Source organism: Podarcis bocagei (genome assembly GCF_964188305.1).
Source record: "Podarcis bocagei genome assembly, chromosome: 17".
NCBI classification, from domain to species: Eukaryota; Metazoa; Chordata; class Lepidosauria; order Squamata; family Lacertidae; genus Podarcis; species Podarcis bocagei.
In genome coordinates, this window is record NC_138143.1 from 37,937,552 (window position 1) to 37,963,185 (window position 25,634).

The 25,634-nt window shown below is 43.0% G+C and overlaps 1 protein-coding gene across 3 annotated transcripts in view; it reads right to left on the reverse strand.

The window, feature by feature from the left end:
* Nucleotides 1–3,030: 3,030 nt before the first annotated feature.
* MELK (maternal embryonic leucine zipper kinase) overlaps nt 3,031–25,634 on the reverse strand; it is a 34,444-nt gene continuing 11,840 nt past the window's right edge. For all 3 annotated transcript variants that reach the window (XM_081176412.1, XM_081176411.1, XM_081176413.1), the window contains exons 5-18: nt 24,454–24,597; nt 23,557–23,625; nt 22,128–22,220; nt 20,950–21,048; nt 17,452–17,520; nt 16,276–16,374; nt 14,553–14,639; nt 11,528–11,659; nt 10,338–10,469; nt 8,849–9,062; nt 7,478–7,574; nt 6,843–7,011; nt 5,433–5,536; nt 3,031–3,364 (exon numbers count right to left, since the gene is read on the reverse strand). In XM_081176412.1, coding sequence (XP_081032538.1) covers nt 3,187–3,364; nt 5,433–5,536; nt 6,843–7,011; nt 7,478–7,574; nt 8,849–9,062; nt 10,338–10,469; nt 11,528–11,659; nt 14,553–14,639; nt 16,276–16,374; nt 17,452–17,520; nt 20,950–21,048; nt 22,128–22,220; nt 23,557–23,625; nt 24,454–24,597 — 1,686 coding nt within the window. In that variant the 3' untranslated portion in view covers nt 3,031–3,186. The remainder of the gene's footprint in view (nt 3,365–5,432; nt 5,537–6,842; nt 7,012–7,477; nt 7,575–8,848; nt 9,063–10,337; nt 10,470–11,527; nt 11,660–14,552; nt 14,640–16,275; nt 16,375–17,451; nt 17,521–20,949; nt 21,049–22,127; nt 22,221–23,556; nt 23,626–24,453; nt 24,598–25,634) is intronic.

Here is a 25,634-nt window from a genome sequence, read left to right on the forward strand (position 1 = left end):
TGGTGTAGAACGGATGCACTGGTTGTAAGACAATGGTGTTTTATATTTTTAAAATGAATGAATAAATAAATAAATAAATAGGAAAAATGCTATCAGTGTTTGCTGTAGAACTGTAACTGGCAAGAAGTAGACATCTCTTTCCATTTCAATGGATGTTGCTGCTCTTAAAATACACCGTCAGCAAAAATCACACGATGTAGACTGCAGCGCTTTAGGCTGCAGGTGGTGGAAATTATATGTTTGAATCGGCTACATATAAAAATCTCCTCACACATAATTAACTAGCAGGTCAAGGAGAGTGTTACAGCCTACCCTTTCTTCCCAACATGGTATTTTTTCTTTCCGCAGGAAGTCTGATGGATAGAAAGCATTAAGGTATAGTTAAGCTTCTTCTGCCACCAGCTGAACAAGCTTTTGTCACCGAAAAAGCTGGTACACCCCTTTTGCTAGAGCTGGCTTCAGTTCTGCTACCTTTTAAGGGATCAACAGGTTAAAGCTCTGGGCAGGAGCATCTACTGCCAAAAGTATTAATGGGAAAGGAAGCAAACTGCAGCCTTGTTATCTTTTTTTGGGTCCCTGCAATAATGGCTGTTGGCTTTCAGACATACGATCTGAACATCCCATACGGCATCCCGAGTTGTTTGTTTCCGAAAACACCGCACACCATTTTCATAAATTATACATGTCAGCTCAATAATTCCCTCAGGTTAATATATTGACTTAATTAGGTAAAACAAAAGGTGGATAATTAGACTAACATCCTCAGCTTCCCATTGATTTCGGGAAAGAAATCTGTTTCGCAGTAGTTTTATTTATACTCCAAATGTCGAGTTTTTAAAATATACAATCTCTTCTGATGGTTAACACAAGCCTTTTCTCCTCCCCACCGCCTCTCAAAATGTAACTTTGCTTTGTTTCGCAGAAACTTCTAGAAGTCTGAGGGACAGTTCACGAAACTTTTAACATGACACATTTACAGTGGTACCTCGGTTTTCGAACGTAATCCGTTCCAGAAGACCGTTCGAGTTCCGAAACGTTTGAAAACTCAGTATGGAAGCCTTAATACAGGAGCCGTGTGGCATGTTCGACTTCTGAGGCGAGTTCGAAAACCAAAGCATTTACTTCCGGGTTTACGGTGTTCGAAAACCAAAATGTTCGTCAACGGAGACGTTCAAATACCGAGGTACCACTGTATCTCAAAACGGCTGTTAGCAGCTCCTGGCAGGAACAGGCAAGCCACCTGCAGAAAGGAATGTTGGCTTGCAGTACTTCCATTGCTCCTGCTCTCCTTTGAACAAGACTGCAAAGGGAAGAAAATTCGGTACCAGTGTCCTGTGAGCAGACTTCTGCTTCCAGGAACTCTGAATCCAATCTCACAACAAGAAAACTGTCAAAAGTAAAGCATGCTTTTAAAACATTGTACTGCTCAAAAGGTTTAGGAGAGGAAGGCCTTCTCCCTTTGGGAGAAACACACACACACACACACACACACACACACACCCCTGATCAAATTAACCTCCTAGAGGAAGAAATTCCACAGCTAGAGTAGCAGAACAGGGAAAAGCCCAGGAAGTCGCCAATCCAGCTTCTAAAGATGACAGCCCAATGAGTGGGACTGCTCTCCCCCCCCCCGTCTAAGAAAAAGAGTACATTCAAACGGAAGCAGATGTACAAAAGAAGCCTCTTGATCACCTTCTCGATTATCCCTTTGTTGCAGTAATTCGTTCTCTACCAGGAATATTAGGCACAAGAAATCGGCACCATAACTGAAAAAAGAGGAACCTATTTCACACATCAGAGCGTGTAAGATAACTTGAATCAATTATCCCCTGCTTGTTTTTAGTTTAAAAGAGGAAGAGGGAAGCAAAGAACCACAGAATATACTGTTTTCGAACACCATCAGGGGTTCAGAAAGGTTGCCTTCATTTGTTTCAGTTAAACTGAACAGTTGTGTGATGATCAGGTCCATCACATTGGGAATACCGTAATTCTTCACAGTGCAAGATCGTGTGTGGCTAAGTGGGGGTGGGGGGGGGAGAACCCTAATTGTGTAAATTATACAGACTAAAACAGCAAGGGGAAAAAATCAAGCTATACGATTGCAAGTTAACAGTATAATGATGCAAGATCCAACCAATTTTTTCTGCATTGGTCCAAGAAGTTGAATCCAGGATCCTGCTTCCAAAAGTGGCTAGGCAGAAGTATGCAAAGAGCTTACAATTAAATGAATGCAGTAACCCTCTCCAGCTGCTTTGCCCAAATATCCTAGAATCCAGAGGTAGCTACACTGTGAACCTCCAGATGTTGTTGAATACAACTCCCATTAGGCTCAGTTAGCATAGTCAATGGCCAAGGATGATGGGAGGTGCGATCCAGTATCTTGAGGGCCACAGGCTAATCCCCCTTGCAAAGCCTCAGAAGACACGGGTCTGTTTAGCTACCATAGCCATTGATAGATCAATTCTCCATGCCTTTATCTAATCCTATTATTGAAGGTAGCAAAGACCATTGAAAAGCTTCTTTGCCTTGCCTAATGGAGGAGTGTATTATATCTTACTCCATCATATGAAACTGCTCCATCTAAACAGCATTTCCTGCCCAAGGCTCCTCCGTGAACCAGAAGATATTGCTTTATGACTATGAGACAGACATTTGGAAATGCAGGGAAGAGGGCAACTCAGCTGTATTGCTCATTGTATAGCAACGAGGTTCATGAATGAATGACAAGAATGTTATAAATTTATTAGAGATGTTGAACACAAAGCAAATTTGAACTTTGAAACATAGCTGTGGCCCTGTTTAGCCATTTCAGTAAATGCAGCTTGAATTTCTAATTCATTTTCTGTTAAGTGATAAAACAGAATTGGAACACTTTATTTACCTCTTTCCAACTGAGAGACAGCACGCTGGTCACAAAACTGTTTGAGAAGTTGCATTTGCCAAGTCGCAGTTCAATGTTCACAATCATTCGAAGAAACAATTAATGTACAAAAAGCACGTGATTAAAGAAAAAGAAACAAAGGCAGATAATGACATGGGAGGTCAATGTTTATTCACAAAGGAGGTCCTATTTAAAAACAAAAAAATACTAGTCCTTGGGTTAGATTAGGCAAGCTTACTAACAACTAAAATGAACATGGCTTAGGTTGGTTTAAAACTGTCCATTTTCTCCCCGTGAACCAAGAGTTATAGCTTGCAGCTACATAGGATATCTTCCACTAGTCTTTTGTAGACCCAGGCGTCTCCCTTCAGCCGCTGCCTTCGAATGCCCACGCCTTCAGGTTTGCTTAGCTGGCAAACTTCCAGCTCAAACTGCATTGTCACTTTGCCAAAGTCTGACTGGGTCTGGCACTTCAGTTTATAGCTGTGTAAGACAAAGGAAAGGGGGAATTAGTTCAGGTACTTACAAGTCAGGGATTGCAAGGGAAATAATTCTAGTGACAAGAGCCAGCTTTTCTGCACACGATCTACTGGGAAGCCAGTACACTCAGTTGGTAGAATAAAGTGGGGAAGGTTTCTTCTAAGATGTGGAGATTAGAGCTGGGCAATATTACAAGTAATTGTCGGAAACCGGTCTGATGGTCAAACCGCAATATCAGTTTCAGACTTTTTCAGCAGGCGATACATTGCGGCTCCCCGGTCACCACCAGCACAGCCCACCTCATTCTAGTCTGCCTGCCTGCCTGCACTGTGCTGGTGGCAGCCAAGAAGCCGCAATGTTTCGCCAGCTAAAATTGCCTTGATCAGCTGAGAAGCGGGCAGTTTAAGGAAGCCTGCTTCTCATCTGATCAAGCCCCCTGCCTCTGGCTCCCCTGAGCAGGAGGGCAGGATGGTGTTGCCACAGCTTGTTTTGACTGCTTTGCTGAGGGGCGGGCAGGTGCACAGCCAGCTGCACCTCAGCGGAACAATTTAAAGAAGCCCCCCTTTGGGGACTTGATCAGCTGAGGGGTGGGTGGGAGGCTGCCTGCCCCTCAGTTGATCAAACCAATATTTAGCTCCTGCTTGCGGGAGCCAAAGTGGTATGGGGGCTTGCAACTTCACACATTGTGATATATCAGTGCATCGAAATATTTGTTGTTTAGTCGTTTCCGACTCTTCGTGACCCCATGGACCAGTGCACGCCAGGCACTCCTGTCTTCCACTGCCTCCTGCAGCTTGGTCAAACTCATGTTAGTAGCTTCGAGAACACTATCCAACCATCTCGTCCTCTGTCGTCCACTTCTCCTTGTGCCCTCCATCTTTCCCATCAGGGTCTTTTCCAGGGAGTCTTCTCTTCTCATGAGGTGGCCAAAGTATTGGAGCCTCAGCTTCATGATCTGTCCTTCCAGTGAGCACTCAGGGCTGATTTCCTTCAGAATGGAGAGGTTGGATCTTCATGCAGTCCATGGGACTCTCAAGAGTCTCCTCCAGCACCAGAATTCAAAAACATCAGGCGGCGATCAGCCTTCTTTATGGTCCTGCTCTCACTTCCATACACCACTACTGGGAAAACCATGGCTTTAACTATACGGACCTTTGTCGGCAAGGTGATGTCTCTGCTTTTTAAGATGCTGTCGCAATATTTAGCTGCTGATATATCACAATGTTGAAAAGCAGATATTGTCCAGCTCTAGTGGAGATACAGGTGGGGAGCTCTATGTACTGAATGCATCCACCCACCCTTTGAAAAGAAACCGTCCCTGACTTTCTAGCTCTTTATGCAGGAAATCCCCACCCCCACAAGGGGGCACTAACATGCCACCCGCCTGAAGGGGTACTGTGGGGCAGGGGGATAGGATTTTGACTTAGTTCTGCTGATTCTGTCGTCTGACCTGATGCTCAGTGTTTTATCAGGCAGCTCATAAGACAATCCAGTAGAGGAAGGTATTGATTTACAAGCTGTGACATTGATTGTGGCCCTTTGAGTGTGACACTTCTCCACTTGAGGTTATTAAGGCTGCTTACATTCGTTTGATCAGTAACTGACTCAGTTAATGATCAATCAAGATGGGGACCAGGCCTTTAAAAAAGAGAAAGAAAAATGGTTCTACGAGACAGAGGCAAACATATTTTAAAAATTGACTGTGATGTGTCCTTTAGAAAGATATCAAGAAAATGTTCTTTCTGCCAAGTGGCTGTTTGCACTCATTAAATTGCAACTTGGTTTGGGGAGAAATAAACCATGAGTGCAGGTCTGGGTGACAAGCCAAACCAGGGCTCGCTTCCCAGCAGCAGAAGCAGGGAAGAGCTAAGTACATGTAATTTCAGCAGGGTGCCAACTAACTGCTTGTTCACATTAAAGCATAGTTAAAATAAAACTATGGTTTAGTGCAACATGCAAACCAGGCCACAATTCTAATACAGAATGAGCAAGATAGCAGCTTGTTAGAGGATCGAGGAAAAATTATCTGATAAAGATACCAGACTGAAATAAGGAATGAATATTTACTTACCCCTTCTGTACAAAATCAACTTGCTTTTTGGGAAGGATTGCAATTATTTCCTTCAACAGCTCATCTGGATTTAATAGATTTGTTGTGGTCACATTGTAATGAGCCTAGAGAACAATATATTTGGTGCACGTTTAGGACAAAATTCTGCATTTCACATTCAAACACCAGCTACATTATTTCAGAAAGAAATGAGAAGGAGAGGATGAGAAAGACGTTATAAGTCTTAACGGCCCATGGCTTTGACTTAATGGCAGAACATCTGCCTTGTACACAGAAGATCCGAGATTCAATCCATGTCCAGGCAGGGCTGGGAGAGATCACCATCCGAGATCCTGGAGAGTCGCTGCCAGTCAAAGCAGCCTATCCTGAGCTGCATAGATGGACCAATGGTCTGGCTTGGTATAAGGCCATTTCCTCTGCTTCCAAATGTTGTTCTTTGCTACATAAGTGCCATTAAAAGTACTGGAAGAATCATTCTTCCCAGCATGTTTAGTAGGCTTTAACTAGGCATAAGGCCTTAAGGTTCTCTTTTATTTATATTCAATGTTTCATGCCAGACTTTTATGCACAAAAGTCCGTAGACATTTGTTTGACATTCCCAACACCTGCAAGGAAGCCCCATCCAAATGATTTCTATGAAGCTGAGGCCTCGCTTTACTGAAATAAAATTTCTTACTGTTCTAGCAAATCATATTTGCTGCCACTTGCACCTTGAACTTTAAAAGTGAAAGAACTCAGAAGTTTTGATCCATGACATGAAATCCCCTGCAAGCATCACATTACTGGCACCTACTTGCCTACTACTTGTTAAGCATGGCATTTGGGCCTTCATCAGCTTTTTGTGTGGCCTGGATCGGACAGGCTACATGGCAAGAGTCATTTAGTAGAACAAGGGTATTCAGCTGTAGCTGAATCTCTGCAACCAGATTCCAAAAGTTGATAGTTGCTAAAGCTGGCCATCATTTGGACTTAAATCTGCAAGTAACCTTCCAAATTTAGCCTTTTCAGCAACGAGAAAGCTTACTGGACTGTGAATTTAAGTGCAGCACAAAAACAGAAAATTTTTCGTTAGTGCTGGGGGCGCATTTGAAAAGCTTGGAAGACAAGGCAACTCAGTCTAGGGTGTCATGTGCAGATGGTGTTTAAGCATTACACAGTAGCTGCTCCAAGTCTGCACACTGCAGAGATGGATACCATTAGTTTTTCCCCCTAGTTAGCTATTCCAGGATGATACACCACTTTATTAGACTTTAAAAAACAACAGCCACAATGTCTCCAGTACAGTGAGGGCTTGAGGCTTGGGGAATCATAGCCATAGACCTCCACAGCCCAAACAGGCATGTATGCTTACTGATACATCACTGATAGTTTCATCAGTAAGAGAAATCCCAGGTAATTCAGCAAACTTACCTTTAATTTCCTTGGACCATCTTTGGTTGAGCCTCTCTTTTTGTTTGGTGTAAGCATTGTAATAACTTTATCCAGGCCTCTTTCAAGGCTCCCAAACATCTTGGTTCCTTTTCTCTTCTGACCACTTTCAAAATGAGCTTGATTCAAGTCCACTTCCACTGAGCGACACCTGTCATGTTCAGAGATAGCAAGTGCACAGTTGTTTTCAGTGGCTGGGAATTGACAGTTTTTAGATACATCAGTAAAAAGGTCTTTCAGCTTCTGCTCTTTTGTGGGGGCGGAGGGAAGGAAGAGGAGAGAAAGGGGAAACTGACAAAATACATGGCTAAAAGGACCTGCTGCACAACAGTAATTTGGGATTTTGAGAGCGAGTTGTATATATGCTCCAATTCTCTGGGGGCACAAGAGTGAATTTTAATTATGGAAAACAGGAATGCATCCAAGACTACTGAAGTGTGTAATGTAAGATTTTTTTTCTGCAGCTTTTTAATATTTGTTGGTAAATGTAGGAACGGATTTAAATAGGTTATAACAGAGCAAACAGATGCCACTGCAAAAAGCTTTCCCCCATCAATACAAGGATTAAGATTGTACAATAGACTACCTGAATATGCTCAAGTTAACCGGACATTTACCTTCTCTCAGGGCTAATGACTCCAGCTTCTAATTCACACGGTTTTGTAGAAGATGGTAGCTTAACTGGGGTCTCACTGGTGGCTGCTTGACTTCTCTCTGCAAGAAGCACCAACCAGTTTTGAGTCTATTTAGAAAGATGCATTATCAGCCCTTCTTAGTCCCATTATTCTCTTAGTTTGGTAGGAAAACAGCCATTCGTGAGTATTCCCCCCCCCCCCGCTGCAAAATCAGTTTGTAAATGCAAGGCTCCTCCCCTAACCAAACAGCCTGGAAAGGACCAAGCATCCTCAGTGGACCCCCCCCCCCAGAAGGAAATACCCCACTCCCCCCAAGAGGAATATTGAATGGGATATAAGCCACAGTTCAGAGCAGAGGGTGGATTTTAAAAGAGATTTGAAGAAAGAGATTCTTAACACAAACAAGAAGCTGAACTGATGGTAGTGGAGTTGGGCCTGGGGAGAATGCAGTTTCAACTACAGTGGTGCCTCGCAAGACGAAAACAATCCGTTCTGTGATTCTCTTTGTCTAGCGGTTTTTTCGTCTTGCGAAGCAAGCCCATTGACGGATTAGCGGCTTATCGGATCAGCTGATAAGCGGCTTAGAAAAAGGGGGGAAGGAAAAAAACCCCGCAGGAACTCGCAAGACATTTTTGTCTTGCGAAGCAAGCCCATAGGAGATTCGTTTTGCGAAGCACCTCCAAATGGAAAACTCTTTCGTCTAGCGAGTTTTCCGTCTTGCGGGGCACCACTGTAATAGTTATTCTGCTGGTCAACACAAAAAGTTGTGATAGAAGGTCAGAAGTGTTTGGCTAACTGCATAGTAGTTTTCAACAGCCTAATAACTATGAATAAAATGAAATACTTTTTAAAAAAGTGGTTGTGGAAATACCTTGAGCAAACTGGTACAGGTTTATTAAAATAGGTACAGAGTAAGGAGCTATCCTACCCACCCACCCACTTCTGCACAGCAGGCCTCGTTAAAAAGTACCGTCAGTAAGATAATTGATTAATTAGGGCTTCCTGCTCATGCCCCCTTGGAATACCCCTCCCGGGAAGGATAGGTGCAGAAGTGCTATTTTGTTATTTGGCCTAGAGGCAAGATAACCTAGAGCAACAGCTGGACACAGGACAAGTGCTCCAATACACCATGAAGCAGGAAGACTCGAACACAACAATTCCACACACCCCAATGTCAGATGTTAACCTGTAGTTACTGCCTTGAGCCCCACCCTCCAGTCTGGTACATGTTTCATGTAAACTGCTTGGAGTTTTTGGAAATTAAGTGGTAAATCCTGTCCAATAAAAAATAAATAGTATTTGTTAAGAGTTTTCTGTTTCCAACAGCAATCCCTTCTCATTTCCAAGCCATACCTTCAGGTAGAAATGCACGATTTGGCGTCGTGAGCACTCTCTTCTCATTCATGACCCAAGCTGGTGTCTTTGGAGGGGGAAGAATAAACGGCTCTGGCTTTGCCGTAGAACAAGCACCAGAGTTTTCTTTGTTGGCATGCTTCTTGGAGGCTCTTCTCCTTGGCACAGGAAGCAGAGGCGGAGTGAACTCTCCACCATCCAGGAACAACTGAGGCTTTTCAAAAGAAAATATTTTGAGGAAGGGAACCCATTTTCCCCATCCCAGACAAGTCACAGGTGCAGATCAGTACACTGCTCACAGCAAGCCACGACCCAAGCCATCACAGGTATGTTGGCAACTTATTGTCTTCATTAGACACAGCTTGGCCTGGCAAGGCAGGATTATCTGTACCTGATGTATGTTAAATGATCCAGTTTCTCTCACCCCTTACATGACACCATTTGACTTTTACACAGAAGCACACATGTGTTCTCTCACTGCCTTTTTGCAAGAAGAGACAGAAATGTTCAACTATTGCTACAAGGGGTGTATCTGATCACACCTTGTAATTGATTAGTGGAGAATGAGAAGGGTCATTGCCTATATTTTCCATCAATCCAACACTATCCCGGACCTTTGCCAATGCCAAGTTGTTCACAGCCAATTCAAGCATTGGTTAAGGTTTTTATTTGACTCATCTTATCGTTATTTGCACTCCTGCCGTGAATAGCCCCGTAACGCATCACCCAAGTTCTGTAACTTCCAGTTATATCATGTTAATATTAGCTTAACAATGCCCAGTCCCACTTACTCTGCACTGGAACCATCCCATTCTTCTTTGGGAAAGCTCAAAGGTACTTATGTTTGATTTCCACCTAGACACTGACTAGGTCACACCTGCTTAAGTTCAACACTGCTAAGGCATCAGATGCTCCCCAACAAACTATGGAAGCTGCCTTATACAGTCAGTCCATTAAGCCATCTAGCTCAGTATGGTATACACCAGAGACAGAGCCAACACTGTGCTCTCCAGATGTTGCAGGCTACAACGCCCTTCATCTCCAAGCACTGGCTGCAGTGATTCAGGCTGATGGGACATATCAACAACATCTGGAGGGTCCCACATTGGCTACCCCTAGCCTAGACTCAGTGGCAGCAAGTCTCTAGGGTTTCAGGCAGGACTCTTTCTCATCTCCACCTGGAGACGCCGGCAATTGCACTTGGGACTCTGTACACACAGCATATGCTCTACTATTGAACCACCTCCTTCCTTACTGGAACCAGATACCACTGGGCTATTCCACCCATGCTAAATATGCTTTTTCTTCTCTCATGGTCTACAGAAGTAGGTCATACCTAACTGATAGCAATGCCCACCTCTCACAATATCTCAAGCACAAGCTGTTTTAGGTAAACCACAACCTCTAAGCCAATACCAACGTTTTAAACATCAGAGGCAAGCATAATTTTTTTAAAAAAACTATCATTTAGTTAATAGGTACAAGATACCTGCTTTGTTTTGGGTGTATTGCAAACAGGCTGAGATTCCTCACAACAGGCTAGGAATTCCATGGATCCAAAGCCACATGCCATTTCATTCCCATCTAGATTACCATCGTAAGACAGGGCCTTTTTGAAAACCTGATCAAAGAGGTATAGTTCATTTCATTAAATGAATGCACTTTCAAAACCCTTGTTAATTCTAAATGTCTCAAAGACATTACCAAAATAATAATCCAGCCTTTTAGGTACCCCCACTTATTTGTTTCAGTGAGGTTAAAGGCAAAGCTTAGTGAATGACGAGCATACCATGCTGAACTGAGTGGTTCAACTCAGTTCCCGTGGTTGAGCATTAAGCTGTCTTCCTACCACTTGGTCATTCTGGAGAGAGGGATGACTCCTCCCCTTGGATGGGAGGCAAAAGGCTTCATAGGACCTTGTCTGATCCTGGGACAAGGCATCATCCGTATTAGGAATGTCCTTCAGCAGCATCTGGCAAATCATAAGATTCAAGCCTGCCTTGGTTCCACTGTAATGAAGGCTTGGACAATACAGCCTGCTTCGAAGAGGAAACAGGGTTCTGTGGCAAAAGCCCATTTTATTTTTGATACTTCTGTCACATCCTTCCTTTCGAAAGGTCATAACCACTCAGATAGCACTGCCAAGCAATCTCCCATCCATGCAGGCAGAGATTTGCTTAGATTTAAACATAGGGATATCCCGTGCCTTCAGTCCCTTCTCTGGGTTCCAGCTCTAGAGCAGTGTTATGAGCTGTCTCCAATGTAACAGTGACCCAACTGACCTCAACTGGAAGTTAGTGTTGTCAGCCCCATGCTGTGGAACACCCTTTCAGGAGAGATTCATCAAGCACTCTCACTTTTGACTTTCATCTATTGAAGGCACTTCATTCTAAACCTTTGTAGCCATTTTTTAAATTTTTTTGACTACCCGGTCACTTTAATAATTATTTGTATTGTTTTTAATTTTGTTTTATGTTTTAATATTGCATACCCTCCTGGTATGTTATGATATGGGGTGTAAAAATATTTTCATAAATAAATAGTTCACTCTATAGCTGCAATTTCATTATACTACTTGCTGCCAAGTCAAAACACCCAGCAAAGGCTTGTTTAGCTGCACCATTCATGGGGCGGGGAGTGAAAACACTGCAAGCTTTAGGAAAAATATGAATCACACACCTTCTGTTCTCTGGATGGAGTGATGCTAGCACCTTCTGCCATTACATTTGGAATCCTTAGACGAACAGGTTTACCATGTGCTTTCTTTGATTGAAGCAAAAGGTATGTTGCAGTCACATGATCATATTTCCACTAAGAATACAAATAGATCTGGGTTACTTTCTCAGCCATCTTCTTGAAAAGCAGGGGACAGTGGAGGGTGGACGTACCTAAAATCAATGCCACATTCCAGAAGAGCTTAAACTGCATATAGTCTAAGTATTTTTTACCCCACCTTTTAAAAAACACCTTACTGTAACTTCATTGTGTTCAGCACAGAATTTTTGTAAACTTTTCCTTCCAAATATAGCCAATGGGTTTTTACACATGAGAACATAAAAGGCATGTTGTCACCGGTACCATCATATCAAAAAGTTTATCCGAGCAGAACTCCAGGACAGAGATTTTAAAAAAGGAAAATTGGGGGAAAGGCAAGGGAGTCCTATGCTAAGTGAAGGGAATCTTGCAGTGCCAGATGATGGAATAAGGAAGCAACTAGAAAGATTTCAGAACATAAATACTTTCCTCAAAAAGCACCAGAAAAGGCTGCTCAGCCCGTGCCTTCTCCTTCCCACACTTCAAAGCCCCCCTCCTCTTTTTTTCTTGAAGGGAAGGCGATGTCAGAGTTCTGAATATACAGGCTAGTTCTAAAACAATTTTTGTCTTATTATAGAACCGAACATAATTATCTGAAAAATTAGGTTTATACATCTCTTGCTTTTGCCTTTTCAACAACTTTGGAAAAAAAAACCCTTTAAAAAACCCTAGCCATGTTCATGCCCATCTGAAATAAGTTTAGCAATTTAGATTCAAAACTCCATTAATTCGTCTCCCCCCACCATTATGATCACAGATTTCTGTGAAATTCACCTTCTGCCTCAAACCTCTACTGCATTAATTTTATAATTGTAGAATAGTCCGTACTTCCGAGTCAATGTGCCATGAAATATGCAAATTCTTACCATGAAATAAGCAGCTGATTGGCATGAAGATGCTGCCTGAGCAGCAACAATTTAGATCTGCAAGTTCTTCTTAAGAGATGCAAAACACAAGAATTTCTACTTACAACTGGTAAAGTCTATTGACGAGGATATTTGCAAGACACCAATTGCTTATATCAGTGGCTTTGAATTGTGTTAAGGGGAATCCGGTGGTTCCCTCAGAAGCCTATCAGGTTCTTCAGCGAGATCAGTGATGAGAACAATTCCCTGAAGAGTCAGATTATTGCTCACCAACATTTATTTCAGGCAACATAGATGTTGGAAACTTCTAGAGTATGCTCTGAGAGAGGCCAAAGAGCACACCTATCACCCTTTGTGAACCAATTGGCCTGGCCTGATACCTGGCATCCTCTGAAAATATGGATTTCATGGCTGATATGGGAAACATTCTTTTAATAGTAAATAACTTGAAGACAACCAACTTAAGCCAGTGTTTCAAAGATCAGATCTAATCAGATTAAATTCTAAATCAAAGATATAATTTAGTGTACAGAATGTGAATACCTGCACTTTATCATTAATTTTTGTGTATGCTCCATTGCAGAAGCATACAAAAGGCACTTCTTCAGACAGGTTTGCTCCTGCTGGCTAGCAGAACTGCAAATTTGTTGATCTCTCAAAAAAAGTACCAGTATTTGTATGTTAGTGTCAAACTTGTAGTGTCATAAATTTGTATATTAGTGTCATAAACAAGACTCAAACAGTGAGGCTAAAGAAACAATGATGTTAAAGATACACATTTTTCAAGCGTCCCAATGCATCTAAATCTTGAATGAGTTCTTCAGATGGAAACATGACATAAGGAATGTTACTTCTGTTCATAGCCAACATATCAAGTTATGTCCTTCTGTAGAGTTCCAGTTGTTTCCAGTTTTTATCTTCATGGAACTCTGTCACTCCAAAGAAGCTTATTCAGAAAAGTATGTGTCTGACAAATGATTCTAGTCATGTTTAAGGTATAAACTTGGGTTCCTGCAGCAAGTCTCTCATAGGCCGGAGCCTAGTTTTGTGACAGGCTGAAACTAGGGGCTGATTCTGGCAAAGGTAGAACAGGCTAGAGGCAGATGACGTCTATTCAGAAGTGTGCATGCACACAAAAGCTCATACCAAGAACTAACTTAGTTGGTCTTTAAGGTGCTACTGGAAGGAATTTTTTTATTTTGTCTATTCAGAAGATAGCCATGAGTCAAAGGCAGATTAGATATGAAGTTCCAGATGAGATGGGTGGTCTGTGCTATTAACACCCGCAGATGAATAAGATATTGAAGAACTTTGGTTATAACTGGAAGTAAAAACCATAGAGAGAGAGCTAACCAAATCACATGTCCATAGCAGGCTGAAAAGCTGCAGTTCAAGCAGATGCCACCATACCAGAGACTGGGCAAATAATTAGTATGGGAGCTGTACTGGTAGCTTGAGCTGTAAGGTGCCTGGACTCAGCTGCTCATGTTTCCCAGCACAAGAACCAAGAGCAGGGGTCAGCAAACTTTTTCAGCAGGGGCCGGTCCACTGTCCCTCAGACCTTGTGGGGGGCTGGACTATATTTTGGAAAATATATATAAATGAACAAATTCCTATGCCCCACAAATAACCCAGAGATGCATTTTAAATAAAAGCACACATTCTACTCATGTAAAAACATATGGTTCTTGGACTGTCTGCGGACCGGATTTAGAAGTCAATGAGGCCGAATCCGGCCCCCGGGCCTTAGGTTGCCTACTCATGACCAAGAGTAAAGTCTTGAAAAACCCTAACCCTCTCCCAGCCCTTCACTGCAGTGGATGACTGTTAGCAGCGGACCAATCTATTCAGTAACAGTTCTATATTTAGAGTTTGAGGCAGCTACAGTCACAGATGTATTAGAGGGCTTAAACTACGTAGTTCTAAAATAGAGATGTTAGTTTTGAGACACACTCTACAGGATTGAATATTAGATGTATGAATAACTAAATCTCTCAGGAATTATTATTAAAGTCAAACATTACCTCTGAAATCATCTCAGCCATACTTTCTCTGCTACATTTGTGATACACCGAAAGTTCTGTTATGCAGTCTTCATCAAGACGCCCAAGCTGGGAGGGAAAAAGATCTGTTTAAATATTGGTGTTAAAGCTGCCGATTCACCCACCCTCATTTTTTAAAGACCTGCACACTGCTGGCTCTTTTCCACCACACACTTTTCCATTGGATCACTATGTCTACTCTTAACTGTCAGATCTCCAGAACATTTTGCTTTCAAGTATACCTGCCCCCGTACTTATTTACACAATTTTGTTTGGAAAAAAATACCCAAGTGGTCTGTAATCCTTGATTGCAAAATACCCATGGGGAATCATTTACAGGACTACATAATTATGCATAGCATTATGTTGGTATCTATTAACACTAGTCATCTGCACACTTTAGAGCTGGAGGTGGGGAGGGGTGAGAAAATATAAATATTTGGAATAGGGCAAACATTTCTGAAGTCAAGAGTTCAATTTCCTATTAGTTTTTGCAGCCCTATTTTGTGTATTTTTCATAGTTCACTCAGCAGAATCGATATAGTGCCAGATGTTTAGATGTCGAGAGCTAGTATGTCTCAGCTTGTTCTTACTAGCAGTTATTTCTGGATTGAAACCAGAGAGAAGAATCGAAACAAAATATGTTTAAGTAGCCAAGCATAAATAAAGGTAGAATGTTCTAGCATAGAGAAACAGTGACACTCAATGGGCAGTGGCCGGTGTGAATAATTTCGTCGGGCTCATCGCCTATATGCAAGCACAGCATCCACTAGATTTCAAATGGACCTGCTGCTTATTTGACTGCACAGAAAGGTCTCTACTCAACACTGTGGAGAGCCTCTGCTGGTCAGAACAAACCATGCCAGGCTAGATGGACAAAGTCAATCAGCTGCTTCCTATGTATGTATCTATGTCTGAATTCAATGAACAGCTCTCCCCTATTGCAGGTCACTTTGCCAGGCTTTCGTTGGCTCAAGTCACATCTGCAAAGGAAGATCCATTCCACTCCTGGCTTAGAGTCAGGAATACAAAGGAAGAATTGCAAGCGCACTTCTTCATTATTAGTTGTGGCTTGAAATTTCCTGCACCCGACATCTGGCATGGCATCGGAAGCAGAAGGTCGGTGTGGTTTGCAGGGAGCAGACTGGTGGATCTAGCTAGACCTATGGGCCAGAAGGTCCCCACCACTGAGCTATATGCTCATGTGTTCAATGCTGACTTAATGAGGAAAAAAGGCAACGGCAATTTAGTTATATAATATGTATAAAATAATAATATGTCATATCTCTCTCATCACTGCTGTTGGATTCCAGTCAAATCAGGTTGTTTTGACACAGATACACATATATGGCTCATTGTTAAATGTGTTGCGTATGCTCTTTAAAACTTCATGATGGTAGGCAAGTACAGACTAAAGGTGCAGCTTGCTCTTGAGCTCAGTCTAGAAACCCACAGGAGACTTGTATTAACCACTGGTGCAGACAGTACACAAAAGGCTTAGCAGCTGGCTGCATCATGCAAGAACACTCATTTCTTTCACTATAAGAATTCTGAACTCTTTTAAACACACAACGCTCTGTGAAAGGCCTAGAAGATTCAGTTTAGTGTTCCATTTAGGAGAGAAACTTCACCTTGTTACCATGCCACATTAGCCTAGGTTCAGCTTTGTTATATTGCTCTTGTTCAGATGAATTTTTTTACTCACAGGGTATTTACTTTGCCACTGGACAGCAAATGAGTAGCCATGCATGAGCCACGGGTGACTTAAGAGATGCTTAACCATAATCCGTTTCTTTGGGTCCACCTAGTGGGTAAGAGTAGAGGTGCATTTCAAGAAACAGTTACTTAATCAGAATAAATATCTGCACCATATATTTTAGCAATCCTCTGCTATAAGGATGGGAGCTGTGCAGTTAAGCAAAAGGCTAAACATAGTTTTTCCAGGACATGTCTGAAGGTTTGTCCTGAAAACTATCATGATGTTCCTGTTCCGGATAACAGGAACAAACCATTCCATCAGCCCTGATTTCAGGGGTGTAATGTTCCATTCATTTGCTTTACTATGTTAAGAAACTGTAAAACTGTAAAATGCTGTTAGTACCATTGTGATGTCTGCGTGAGGCACAAGGATCAGTAACTTGCATCCCTGAAACTGGCAGGAGAGAGTCTGGTCACATCCATCTTAATTTCCCACTTTTGTTAAGCAGTTTGGGATTTCTCCCCTTTTTTAAAGACAAGGTGGAGTAAAAGGAAGAACAGTAGTTGCTTTTTACTCAAGCGACTCAAGCTGAAGCCTTCATGTATTTCCCTCCTCTCTGGATAATAAAGGTGCAATGCTATAAGAAGTGATGAGACAAATTCATGGTGGATAGGGCTGTTGACAGCTATTAGCTATGATAGATGCAACCTCCAGAGACAGAATGCTTCAAGGCCAGCTTGCATGCCCTAATGGTGGGCTTCTCGGAAGCACCTAACTGGCCACTGTGGAAAACGGGATGGACCTCTTTCAGGGCTCTGTGGACTTAAAACACCAACGTTCCTTAAATCACTGCTCCTATTAGTAGACCAGTCCAGAGAAAAGAAGACATTTACTAGAAGTGGGGCAGAAAGAGAATTTGCTTCCACCAGATGTGGAGATGGCCACCAACTTGGATGAATCAAATCTATGAAGGATAAGGCTATAGGTCACTGACAATGGCTATGTTCTCCCACCACGGCCAGACTCAGGAAGCCTCTGAATATCTTGTCACTGGGAATCAGGGGTTGGAAGAGTGCTGTTGCCACTCAAATCCTGCTTGTGGACTTTCCAGAGACATCTGGGTTGGTCACTGTAAGAACAGAATACTGAACCATTGGTCCATTGCACTTATGCTCTTATTACCTGCAGCATCTGGTGCAGCAGTAGTTCACTGGCAGGTGAGAGCCATTTTGGTGTCTCATATTTCCCCCTCTGTAGAGAAAGTAGTTTTAGCATTAGTTCTAGTTGAATTAGTGGAACAGCCATCACTTGAACCAATCAGAGTTCTCTACCACCCACCCCCCAAGCAAAATATAGGGTGCTTGTTAGGTTTCAGGGTTGACACTGAAAAGTAACAGCAACATAGCCTGACCTCCACTGGGCAAGTTGGTAGGAACATTAAATGGACCAACATGGGTATTTATGCAGCACAAGATTTTACTCCAAAAGCAGACAAAAAAATAAGTATGAAACCTCTCATCTTTAGAAGAGTGAACTCAAAGAGCATGAATGAAATTCAGTGTTAATAGCCAGTGTAATACCCAATTCTCCATATGACTGAAGCTTTCCACAGTCTGCATCATAGCACTCAATCATTGCAGACGTTACCTCACTGCACTGGATGAGTCAAGGACATGATATTCTGCACATTTAGTGCCCAAATATAAATGTAGGCTACAGCTATAGTTTTACTTCTCTAGCTTCTGATAAGCTTTACTTCTCTAGCTTCTGATAAGTCAAATTTAAGAGGGCGGGAAGTGAAAAACTAGAAGTGATTTTAATCTGTGGGCAGCACTCATCCATCTACTGAAGAGCAGATGGGAAACTATTGAAAGCTGTTCCTGAGAACTTAGGTTTATAAAGGAAATAGATTTTGCTTGATGACCAGGTAAGCGACAGAAGGACAATCCAATTTGGTGTGCATAATACATTCTTAGTCTAACCATCTATTTTTAAGAAACTTTTTACAATAGCCTCTGGTATCTTAAGCTTACTGGAAACAAGCTCTGTGAGGATTTTAAGACCCTGTTTCCCGGCAGGGATGGTGGCCCTCCAGAAGTTGCTGGACTACAACTCCCATTATTCCTGGCTACTGGCCATGCTGGATGGTGCTGATGGGAGTTGGAGTTCAACAGAATCATGTGAGCCTCAAGTTTCCCTTCCTTGCTTTTGGGAAAACAGTAAAGATGCCTTTAAGTGGGAGGAACAGGAGGGTTGTGTCTTCCTGCCTCTTCAGAGCTTCTGAACAACAATGCAGAGCTCATTTGATTATTGCACTGTGCACCGTGTGAAGAAGACTCGGAAACTTCAATTGGTCCATAATGCAGCGGTTAGATCACTGGCTGGGTTTCCATATAGATTTTTCAGCTAATGCTGAAGACACACCTATTTACCCTGGCCTTTGACAGCTGATGTGTATATTTTCAGGACCCTGTTTTCAGGATCCTATTTTTGGGACTGTATTTTTTTCCAATTTAAAATTGTTTTTATTGTTGTCTTTAAAATTGTTACACCCCACCCTGGGACCTTAGGGTGAAGTGTGATTATTATTAAAGTTAGTTCCCTCCCTACACCCAGTTTATATTCAATGCCCACCACAAAGTCATAAGGCAAGTCAAGCTCCCCAGATGCTAACTTCCTTCCTCCATACCTTCCCCTGTATTGTGAACCCTGATTCTGAGATATGCAATCAATTGCTTCCCCAAAGCTCTTTTCAATTCTATCAAAGCCTGCATCTTTACATTTTGTCCTTAAATATATTATATTACCATGTAATTGTACATTGTTTTAAAGCAATGCCTCCAAGGGTTTATTCATCTGAAAGGTCTGGGTCTTCATTACTGAAGATCAGAGAATCTTCTCTTGGGAAAACATCCACATTCCAAGGGCAGACACAATAATCACCAACAAACTTAAGGGATGCAAAGGACAGGGTACACCTTTTTTAAAAGCTAATATGTAGCCATATCACTGACACTGAGCAGAGCAGGAGAGTTGTCTTTCCTCCAAAGCTAGAGAAGAGTAGAAATGAGGTCAGGACATAGAATGCCTTCTACAGTAGAGGAAAAGCTAAATTAGGACCCTTCAGTTTAGAAGAGACAAACCTAGTAAGATTCAAAGCAAAAACACATGGATGGGAAACAACTAGAAGATGTTGACTGCAGAGCATCCCTAAAAGCTAGTTACATAGGAGAGTTTGTTTCAGAAGAAATCTAGAAGTGCCTACACAACTATATTCAGGTAGGTAGCCATGTTGGTCTGATGCAGTCAAAATATATAAAAAAATTCTCCAGTAGCACCTTAGAGACCAACTAAGTTTGTTCTTGGTATAAGCTTTTTGTGTGTATATATTACACAACTATAGTATGAGACAGCAGTACATTGCATAATCTAACTTTATCTAGTATTAGCTCACATATTAGCTGCAAGTCAAGTTACAAGAGGCAGCTGGCTACCTAACCCAGGCCTTAGAATGGCCTACTTTCATTATAAGGCCAAATCAGGAAGCCCTCAAGTCCAGCACAGCACAAATACTCGGACTGCCTTCTACAGAATCAAACCTGTAGACCACCAAGTCCAGTGCTGCCTATTTTAACTGGCAACAACTCTCCAGGGTCTCAAAGTAGACGCCTCTCATCTGCTACCAGAGATTCTGGGACAACACCTAGGACCTTCTGAATGCAGAACATGTAGCCATTGAGGCTGAAGGTGTTGAGCAGAGTAAGAGGTAACCCCCTGCCTAGTGGCAGCACTAAGCAGAGTTGTGATCAAGTTAAGCACAGGCTATTGACCAAACCTTAGGGCCATTTTGCAGGCACACTGCTGGATTTGCAGCCAAGGATGATTAGGCCCAATTGATCGGCACTGTGTCAAGTTATAGTTGCACAGGTTTCTTAGGTGCTGACCTGAACATTTATCACAACTGAGATTTAATGCACTACCCTATCTAGAGCCAGATAATACAGTGTGCTTTCTCACCAGTATGCTCCCCCCACCTCCTAGCAAGCAATGGGGCAGGGCGTGGGGGGAGGATGCTACAGAAGGCCTGTACCTTCTGTACTTCACAACATGGGGAGAAAAATCACCACACCTCCAAGACTAATGCATGCAGCATAAAAATAATTACACACCTGACTAAGGTGCAAAAGAAATTGTCCTGGGCAGATTAAATCATGTGGGTGCTTACAACTGAATGAGTGCTTCTGCATGCCAAAGCTGCTGCCCTGGCCTCTTGCCATGAATGAGCACTTTTAGGAGATTTCCTAAAAGGCTGACCGAAGCACAATACAAGATCCTGGGTGCCTTTCTGGTAAGATAGTCAATAGCGTCTAACAGACTACAAGAATGTTTGGGTGGGGTGGGGGAATTGAAGAAAGAACATAGCAGAATTCAAATGCCAAGATTATCCCAAGGTGGGCCTTTTAAAAAAAGCCACTGGGATATCACAAAAGAGCATCCTGAGGCTTCCATGAGAATCAGCAAGATCAAGAGAAGAAGTTTTAAGAGCTATGAAAGGGCTTCTTGCTGTAAATCCCCCAAATCCTGTTGGGAACAGGTCTCTCCCACGGTTGCTGCTCAAGCATCCTCCCATGAGCATGAAGACCCAAATCCTGGAAATGGTACATATGCCAGAATACATACCACTATTTTCTTGTAGAGCACCATAACATTATCGTCGTCGAATGGTAGAAATCCACAGAGCAGAGCAAACAAAAGCACTCCCATGCTCCAAATGTCAGCCTGGGATGACAAGCAGGTAAGTTAGAAAAATATAAAGGTTGGTCACTTTGTGCACAAACATCCCACACAGCCCTAATACAAAATAATAAACAAAGTCATGGTCACCTCTGAACAGTTATGGTAGGTACTGGCTATCAACTTTTGATGTTATCTGCCCAGCCCTTGGGGTCCCCAGTGTTGATGGCCACATTCACCACAAAGGCTGCACCATGCTGCACTCTGGTGAGCACAACAAGCCCAACCATGAAGCTGGAGCCGTGATCACCCCTGCAATTGTGTGGCACACATTGCAAGCAAGCCCTACCCTACAGTAACGAACCCCAGCTCCCTTGCAGCTCCAAGAGGTTTTCTTTGTGGGTGGGTGAGGAAGAGACAAAGGTTTCATTCTGTGGTGCTGTGCCTTCAAAGCATTTCAGCAACAAGCCCCAGCCTTCGTCTCCAGCTTTCAATGTCGCCCAAAAGGATAGTGTAATTACAAGATGGGGAGAGGTTAGTTTGGAGCAAAGTAGGGGATTGACTGCCTCACAATTTAAAACAGGGTGAGGTCAAGAAGAAGCCTCTGCCCCTTGGGCCCTAGCACCCATAAATTCCTCAGAACCCACCACTGAGTCACTGGCGACAAAGGCCAGACAACAGTGTGGACACTGCCACTCCTCTTATACTGCAAAAAATAGATTTAGCCTATCAGCGATGTATGCCATTAGAGGAGAGGTAGAGCACACAGCTCATAGAGTATTAAGACAAAAGGTTCAAGATTGGCAGGAGAGGAAGGCTTTCCTGTTCCATTTGGAGGGTGCCCCCATTGCCTACTCTATAAGGTAACAGAGGAAGATATTGCAGAAGAGGAATAAAAGATGCAACAGCACTGAAGGGATGACCAGAGACTACAACCACATCTTTGCAGAAGACGCTGAAAACAATATTATCCACATACACAGTTGTCATGTATGCCCCTTTAAAATGGCTCCCGCTTCAGAAAGTTAACAGACTTTGTTACATTTTACGCAGCGGCCATTCTGTAAAGAAAATTTGTATGCAAGAGTCAATATCGAGAAATGTTAAAGAATCTACTACAATACCTCTGAGCCAATGTAAGCTTTGCCCTGAATCAGCTCTGGTGCTGCATAGGCTGGACTTCCACAGCAGGTGCTTAGATGGTAATCCAGACCACCCTACAGCAACAACAACATAGTAAGCTACATCTGCAACAGGATACATTTTGCATTTCACCTAGATATGCATGGAATTGAGTGGGCATTGTCAGCCCGAAATATCTAAGATGTTAAAAGCAAAGTCGGATTGCTTCCCCAGTTTCCAATGGGGTTAAACCAACCTTTTTGAGTCTCCCTTGACCAACTACATTCTTTCTGTGGCACCCCTGATATGTCACCCCTCGCCTGCAGAGCTGGCAGCCTCTCACCTTTTTTTGAACACCTTCCCTTGTGTTGTTCAGCCTCCTCTCTTCTCCTTGGGATCAGCTGCCGCCCCCTGTCTATGAGCTGCCCCCCCTACCCCAAAGAGAGGTGCCTCCTCACACTCCCCCACAGGGGCCTGGGAAACACACACCCCCCGGCCAGCCCCAGAGGTTCCATTCGCCTGGGAGGAAGGGAAGGAAAGAGGGACAGAGGCCAGTGCCGCCTGCAGCACCCCTGACTATCATTCAAGGCACCCCAGGGTGTCACAGCACACTGGTTGAAAACCACTGGGTTAAACTATTGCATTCTTCTCTTTCACCTTTCAGCCACTATGTCAGGCATCCCCAACCTTCGGCCCTCCAGATGTTTTGGACTACAATTCCCATCATCCCTGACCACTGGTCCTGTTAGCTAGGGATCATGGGAGTTGTAGGCCAAAACATCTGGAGGTCTGCACGTTGGGGATGCCTGCTCTAAGTCATTATATATCTGAAGTTAATTTTGCTTGCCAACTGCAACTCTAGGACACCCTAACCACCTTCTAACCCTGTTCCGTTTTAACCTGCCAAAGTACTCAAACCCACTTAAATTCAATTTAGCACATATAGGGCCAGATAAAGAAAGGAAAGAGCTGTCTAATAACAAGCTTGTGTTCAGGATCCTGTGTTTCCAATCCTTTATCAACAGAAATTCAACAATCTGCTGAAGCCAGCAGCCCAAAATTCTATGATATTTACATGTTTTGAATTGCTTCAGTATTGTACTGGGAAGAGCCACAATGTAGGAAAGAAGATAAGCCAGGATATATCATGGGGGAGCATGTCATCTGAACGCAAACCGAATCACATCACACCTTTCAGTATGAACCAAGTGAATGGCTGGGCTTCAGAATGCCCATGGCTGAGCAGAGCTATTTAAATCCAGTTTTAATCAGAATGCATCTCTGGAGCAGGAAAGAAAGACAGGAAACCTCTGACATGGTTTGGTTTGGAGATGAAACAGCAATCATCTCACCTTGATGACAGCAATAGTATCCCGTGTTTTCTAGTGCCATTGGCAAAATAGCAGAGTTCATTGCTTTGCACAAACTCACCAATGGTTTTGCACAGAGACCAAAGTCGATCAGCTTCAGGTTATGCTCGGCATCAATCAGCAAGTTTTCCTGACAAGAGAGATTGCACGTTAGAAGCAAGTAAATTTACACAGCAACCTTGTGCTGTAAATTGTTGACGAGGAGAAAACAAACTCCAGTCAAATTCCCAACCCTAAAAACATACATAGAAAACAAAACCAGGTGGTCTCTTAGTTAGACCGAGCTAGAGAAAGAACTGGGAGAAAATCAAAAGGAATCTTTATGGAGCTTGCACTAAAATCTCTACGACACTAATTATGCTGAGTGGGATTAGAGGCACACAATGCTCAGATGCTCTGGGAACAAAGCTGTTCACAATGCAACTTCTATAAGGGATGAGAAAGATGTCAGTTTGGCTGGCAGCTGATGCAAGTCTTGAGGAAACCAAGGCAAATAAAAGCTAATCAAAGGAAGGGAAGGGCTGTATGTTCTATGGAAAGGGAGAAGCCTAGTTCCTAAGTTTTAGTTAAGGGATGGTGGTTGAAGGAAGTGAAACAAAGTAGACAGTGCACCGTTTGCCAGAAGCAGTTGGGCAGGCAAAGCTTGGAGGACCATAGATCATGGGCAAGGGAGCATCACCTCGCTAGGTGCAGAGCCTAGACAGCAGCATGGAAGTTCTGCCAGCTGTGGCTTCAACCGTCACAACAGCACTGTGACATGTCAACCACAAAAGTGTGACTAGAAGGAAAGAGCAGTGGATATGATGGCAGTGAGGCCGAAGGTCAGATACTGGGGTTTTTTGGCTGTGGGCTTCTTTCATGCAAAACAGAAGGAGCAGCCAACCCAGCAAACTATTTGGAGTCTGGCATACAGCTAGTTTATTCCTAAAGAAACTCTGCTTCAACCTTCCACACTTACCGGCTTAAGATCCCTGTGAGCATACCCCTGACTGTGTACGTATGCAATGGCAGCTACAATCTGGCGGAAAAAGATGCGCGCTTCCTCTTCTGCTAACCGATCCTTAGCAATGATGTAATCAAACAGCTCACCGCCAGGGCAGTACTGTAGTGAAAGCAGAGGGCAACAGTGTTTAAGAGGCACTGGCTAAACTTGAAGCCAACAAAACAGGCTGATAAAAACTGTCGGGATCTAGAAACCGGGAAGCTGTCAAAGATACCAAATCAAGTTTTCATTTATGAAAAGGGCAAGTTTCTATCCTTCTGGTGATCCCTTGGGTTGGACGTTTAATACGCAGAAGACCAATGTCTGTATTTCCAGGCAGTTCCTGTGTTCTCCAGTCCTAGCACAATGCAACCCACTACAGAGTACAGTGGTACCTCGGGTTAAGTACTAAATTCGTTCCGGCGGTCCGTTCTTAACCTGAAACTGTTCTTAACCTGAAGCACCACTTAAGCTAATGGGGCCTCCTGCTGCCGCCGGAGCACGATTTCTGTTCTCATCCTGAGGCAAAGTTCTTAACCTGAAGCACTATTTCTGGGTTAGCAGAGTCTGTAATCTGAAGCGTATGTAACCTGAATAATAATAATAATAATAATAATAATAATAATAATAATAATAATTTATACCCCGCCCATCTGGCTGGGTTTCCCCAGCCACTTTGGGTGGCTTCCAAAAGAATATTAAAATACTGTGATACATCAAACATTAAAAGCTTCCCTAAACAGGGCTGCCTTCAGATGTCTTCTAAAAGTCTGGTAGTTGTTGTAACCCAAGGTACCACTGTAGCAGCTTCTGGCATAGCAAGGGCTCCACAGGTAAGGAACACATTTCTGGGAGAATCTTATCAGTGGCATGCATAGGTGTGGCACACACTTCCTGAATATACCACAAGAAGCAGATTATTGAAGGGCAAGAGACCAGTGTGAGTGTGCATGATACCAAAGCACTTATATGAAGAATATATACAATGAAGAAGTATGCTTCTTACAAAAAGGGCACAGAATCCTTAATTAGCATTTGGGAAGGTCTTCTAGAGGCTCTTAAAGCTGCAGGATGCAGGCTGTGGGGATCCTAGTTGCACCCCCACCCCACAGCTGAGACCCAGTGAGGAATGTGTCTTCTGTGCTTAGTTTTAGTCA